The sequence below is a fragment of the Gigantopelta aegis genome, chromosome 10 (assembly GCF_016097555.1).
Source record: "Gigantopelta aegis isolate Gae_Host chromosome 10, Gae_host_genome, whole genome shotgun sequence".
In the NCBI taxonomy this organism is placed as follows: Eukaryota; Metazoa; Mollusca; class Gastropoda; order Neomphalida; family Peltospiridae; genus Gigantopelta; species Gigantopelta aegis.
Window position 1 is genome coordinate 7,896,129 of NC_054708.1, and position 6,000 is coordinate 7,902,128.

The following is a 6,000-nucleotide window of genomic DNA, read 5'->3' on the forward strand; positions in this document are numbered from 1 at the left end:
ATGGCATGTACTGTCTTGTCTGGAAAAATTAATATAATAGATCCTTTAAGTACTTTTTGGAAAGTGTATCCTGTATGGTGGCAGCATATTTCCTTCAATAAAGTGTCAACATAACCATATGTTACATACAAATATCCATATTTTACAAATGAGCTGGGGTGTTATTAAACATATTCCTTTCATTTGTTTTCTATAGTCTGTGTATCATTTGTGTCAAGTCGAACAGGGATTTAAAAACACGACTCTTGATGATCCATATACTTCATCAATTAGTAAATGATGTTTTGGAACATAAGGGTCAATTTGATTGTAATTAATGTGATACCATGTATTGGCTTCAATAACACGTTAAAGTGTCTTTAAAATTTAAACCATTGACCAGTGCCATAGCTTTGTTTTTAACAAAAACGAAATCCTTTACTAAGTATGACATGAAGGTCACATTTTATTTTACTAAACTGAAATGTAGCTAAAGATTTAAAAATAAATACGTCAAATTGCTAACAATCATTTTGACCCAGCTTTCACAGAGTTTGACTCTGTTTTACTTGACTAAAACAACCAAAATGTAGCTGAAGATTTATAAAATAAATACATCAAATTGCTGACAATCGTTTTGACCTACCGGTAGCTTTCACAGAGTTTGACTCTGTTTTACTTGACTAAAACAACCAAAATGTAGCTGAAGATTTATAAAATAAATACATCAAATTGCTGACAATAGTTTTGACCTAGCTTTCGCAGTTTGACTCTGTTTTATTTGACAAAAACGTGCCTAAAGATTTATAAAATAAATACATCAAATTGCTGATTATCGTTTTGACCTAGCTTTCGCAGAGTTTGACTCTGTTTTACATGACTAAAACAACCAAAATGTAGCTGAAGATTTATAAAATAAATACATCAAATTGCTGACAATCATTTTGACCCAGCTTTCACAGAGTTTGACTGTTTTACACGACTATGTTGATTGTCTTATTAAATTGCTGACAATATTTTGACCCAGCTTTCACAGAGTTTGACTCTGTTTTACTTGACACTGTTGATTGTCTTACAGGAGGACTCTCCAGTTACCGTGCCAAATTTCAACAAGACTTCCAGTTTGGTGACCTGCTGAACCAACCGGAACCAGTGAAACACACCGAACCAGTGCCTGAACCAGTCGATCCCGACAGTCTGCAGATGATGCCAGCCGAGATAGACGAAACGGTCATGTGGTCATCGGGCGGGACGTCAGACTTGTTGTTTTAACCGCCATTATTACAAACACCATAGACTGAAAGCTTGGAGTTGTGACAGCTGTTATGCCAGCCAGCAGTGTCTGAAATATGTCTTTCCTAATGGTTATGGCATATGTTTGAACCAAAATCTAGAATTATTGTTATAAAACCTAAAATGTGTAACAGCTATTAGTCATACAGAGTTTAAAATGTGTTTTCTGCTGCTTACGACATGCGTCTTGAACCAAAATATTCAAATTTTATTAGAAAACCTTGAACATTTTTCTGATATTAGACCAATGAAGTCTTAAATACATGTTTCCAGCTGGTTATAACATAAATAATGAACCAAAATCTTCAGTTATTATAAAACCTTGAACCTGTAGCAGATGTTAGACCATCAGAATATACAATGCATATGTTCTGCTCATTGCATCATACACCATGAACCAAAAACCTGCAATTATACATATAAAATCAATAACCTCGGTTTGTTTCCAGCTAATTACTACAAACATATTGAACCAAATATCTTCAATAATTATGTATTTAGCAGGATTTTTAAAATAAGGGAATAATGTTAGGTTAATGATAAAACCATCAGTTTAATGTGTGGTAAAATAAGCTTTGTGTTTGACAAACTATGAATGTTTGAAGTATATGTCCAGCTCATGAATATATATCTATGCATTACATTTGCACAAGACTTATCATGATCTTATTGTAACTTTATTGTCGGAATATTTATGGTGGTGTTCAGGTAGTGTTTGAATGCCATTTCAACCCAGGAAGCTGTTTGAATACATTCTTGAATATAAAAGTTCATTTGTACCATATTAATAGCAATGAAAGTCGTTTAAGTATTGCTGTTGGTTTCACAGTAAACGATGTTGGGTGGTGGTTTGAAATTAGCACTACCTCTCAATGAAGAGAGTATATTGATAAAGATTTTTGGTTATTAAACCTCGGATTTTGTAAATCCAGGGCTTCTAGAATTTTTCAAAAAATCCACTAGTCATTGGATCAGTGATTTTAAGTAAATACAATTTTAATAATAATAATCGGATATGTCACCTAAAGAGGGAGATAGAGCTTAAAAACTTGGACTTAAATGCAGCATTTGACAACTTTTTTGTTTTGCACTAGCCGTCGAGCATGTAGTAGTTATTTACTAGCCCAACATTGAATATCACTGGCCATGGGAGTGGGGTTACCATAATCTAAAAGCCCTGGTAAATTACATGAGCCAAATGAAGTACAGGACATGAAGATATTATTAATATATTAGTATGCAGCACAAAATGACCATATTTAGTTTAGTTATTACAGGCTGGAAACAAGATATGTTGACAATCATCAGTAGTTTTGAGAAAGTGATGGATTTTTGGGTTTTTTTAATATTCTCTCTGAGAGAGTGAGTGAGTGAGTGAGTGAGTGAGTGAGTGTGTGAGTGTGTGTGTGTGTGTGTGTGTGTGTGTGTGTGTGTGTGTGTGTGTGTGTGTGTGTGTGTGTATATATATATTAGTAAACTGGTCATTCTTGGCTCGAATGCCATACATAAAGTGAGTCAATAGAATAATGTTTGTGGTCCAGCAATGCAGATGTCCATTTTCTGACTCCTCCAGCATTATATTGAAGTTGGGTCAGTGTTTGGTTCTTAGGGTGTTCACCATGTGATAGCACAAATCCTCGGCCACATGAAAGTGACCTCGGTTTATGGTCATTTGGAATTTGGTTAATTAAAGTTTCTCTAATTACATTTAGTCTTGAATCCTTCTATATTTGACATGGGTGTTCAAATGATATTGCACCCTCCCCAATCCCTATTGATTGAGTGTGATTCCAAAGTAAAGTACTAATTTGGTAACATTGAGAAAAGAAAAACGGAGCTGAAAGTTTTCTGTAATTGTGTATTTTGAATAGTCTGTACAGTGTTTTGTGGGTATTTGAAAACACTTGAAAGTGTTAAACACCCAACAGGAGCAACTTATGGTCAGCTTTTTTTTATTACTTATCCTCAGATTATTTCCTGGCAGAAAACCTGCTAGTATTGACAGTTTTTCTGTAGTTAAACAACTAATGTTAATTATATGCCTTCAGGGTACAGTTTAAATGTAGTTAAACAACTAATGTTAATGATATGCCTTCAGGGTACAGTGATTACTCAATAACTACTTATTCAGACAATGTTTTAGTGGAGTTTGTTCATGTTGTATTTATAGCATCTGTATTTTAAATAATAATGAAATTGTAATGTTTATATATATTTTTAACAAAAAAACCATGTATTCACATAATTATGACAAGCAACGTTTTTCTCAGCATTATTTGCCCAGCTCAGTCTTTGTAAGGTTTAAATGCTTTAAGAGTAACACTGCATGCTCTCTACTATGCAAATTGTAATTTCTTTGTTACGGGTTTGATTGAAAACAAAACCAGTTAAATATACATTTCTTGAACTTGTGAATATCTATGGATGCATTGTATGCTGAAGTTATACATTGCTGGGCAAGGCTGAGAATTGACTCGGCAGGACACTCTTGATACCACATGCCTTCTAATACAGTGAAACCTCTCAAGACAGGACCCTCTGTAAAACGGAATTCTCTCAAAACAGGACATTTACAGAGTCCCTTTTTAAAAACAAAGGCAGAACTTGACCTCTTAAAACCGGACTTTTGTCTTGGTCCCAAGGGTGTCCGGTTTAGAGTTCTTTCACTGTAATCAATTTCACAACCAGCTTTTGCTTTCCATAGTCCAGTATTTTACAGCTTTCCATTAAGAAATTTAGTGCTAAATGTGTTGACAATATGGCCAATATTAGATTGGATATGGTGGAAAGAAGGAAAAAAACAAAATAGAAAAAAAGTTGAAAAAATAAAAAATAAAAGGAATAAAAATGATGGAGACAGTAGTAAGTGTTAAGAGTGATGCAAAATCTAATGCTGATGTTCTGTTAGTTACAACATGAAGTCTTTATCACTGTAGGAGACCACACCATGAACACAAACTGAGGGGAGTCATTGATTGCTTCCCCTAACTTACATTATAGGGAGTCATTTTAATAATACCATATTGATATCATATAAATTCACATGCTAAGGGAAACTAAAAAATACTCTCTTTGAAATTGTCTTAGGGCGTGATGCATGAGGAGCAAGAGTGATAGTTCCCTTTAAATGGTGAGGCTGCTCTAGGTTATCAAAACAATCTTGGTCATTAATTGGTATATATTTTACATTGTATATACACTAATACAATTTATATAGCTATTATCTATTCAGTTTAAATTTACGTAAAATGAGTGTAAAGTTTATATCAATATCTGTAGACTAGAAGGAGCAGGATTTAGGTCAGTTGGTTGAGTGCTCGCTTGAGGTGCTTGTATCGCAGGATCGAACCACCTCAGTGGATCCATTCAACTGATCGGGTTTTCCAACCAGTGCAGCACAACTAGTCAAAGGCTGTGGTATGTGTTTTCCTGTCTGTGGGAAAGTGCATATAAGAGATTCCTCGCTGCATTAGGAACAAATGTAGCAGGTTTCCTTTGAACACTACGAGTCAGAATTACCAAATGTTTGACATCCAATAACTGATGATTAATTAATCAATGAGTTCTAGTGGTGTTGTTAAAAAAAATATCTGAGAAGCAAAGGTTACTTTCTCTCCACAAAATGAGTTTTGAGCCTTGGCTAGTTGTTCGTCTCAAATATATGGGCATCATAGGTTTTAGGTATCAATACATTTTTAAGTGAAACAACAATATGTAACATGCAGGCTTATTTCATGTTACTGGAGAAGATCCAGAAATGTGACTGTTATTCTATCAACGATACAATGTCGTGTACATACTTCAGTGGGTGAACAAGAAATGTTTGAAAACAAAACAAATATATAGATGTATATAGTTTTTAAAATTGCATGGTAAGAGTTTGAGATTTGTGTATGAGGTCGTTCTCTGTGAGAATTAGTGTTCGTATTTTTTAACATATGCATATAGTTATACAAATGTATATATGTCAACAGTATGCAGTTGTTTATATGATTCACAGTTTACTGTGGGATATTATATTATAAGATACATAGATGTTGTTAATTGAATACAGGCAGAAATATAATACAGCTTTCTCCCATAAATATTCATTTATACTTCTTCTTTTTTTTGTATACTTTACTGACTGAAATTATATTAAAACTGCAAACTTAAATATATTTATTATTATTATTTTAGCATTTTGAGTAGATATTAACTTTTGGTTTGTTTTCCCAGGATGCATCGTCATTATTCAATTTACCTTAAATAAAATACATTTTTTGTGAAACTGACATTTTGATGGCATATATCATGTATGTGGAAGTAATATTAACAAGCAAAACATTGAATACTAATTTCTCAAATCTGTAATTAATAAACGTATTACACAAAATCATTAGTATAATTATTTAATACAGTAAAACCCCAGTAAACTGGACACCCACAGAACAGGTAAAAAGTCTGGCTTTAAGCGGTGTCCAGTTTAGAAAGGTTATGTTCAGTATTGATTTTTTTCAAGGGACTATGAAAAACGTTTGGTTTTGAGGTAATTCCAGTTTACAGAGGGTCCAATTAAGGGTTTTAATGTGTTTATATTTTCAGTGTTCAAGAAATATGGATTATAAATATGTAGTGTATTAAACTATTGTGGTAGACTGCTGTAGGTTGTTTGTGCGTGTATCCTGGCTGTTTGTTTGCATAATAAAGATACTGACAGACTGTGGTCATGATGGCTAAAAGATGCAA

At 33.5% G+C, this 6,000-nt stretch overlaps 1 protein-coding gene across 1 annotated transcript in view; it reads left to right on the forward strand.

Moving 5' to 3' along the window:
• The window catches only part of LOC121383445, a 49,282-nt gene extending 46,961 nt beyond the window's left edge, over positions 1–2,321 (forward strand). The window contains exon 3 of the mRNA XM_041513486.1: positions 1,058–2,321. Within this exon, the coding sequence (XP_041369420.1) occupies positions 1,058–1,251 (194 nt within the window). The 3' untranslated portion in view covers positions 1,252–2,321. The remainder of the gene's footprint in view (positions 1–1,057) is intronic.
• The last annotated feature ends 3,679 nt before the right edge of the window (positions 2,322–6,000 follow it).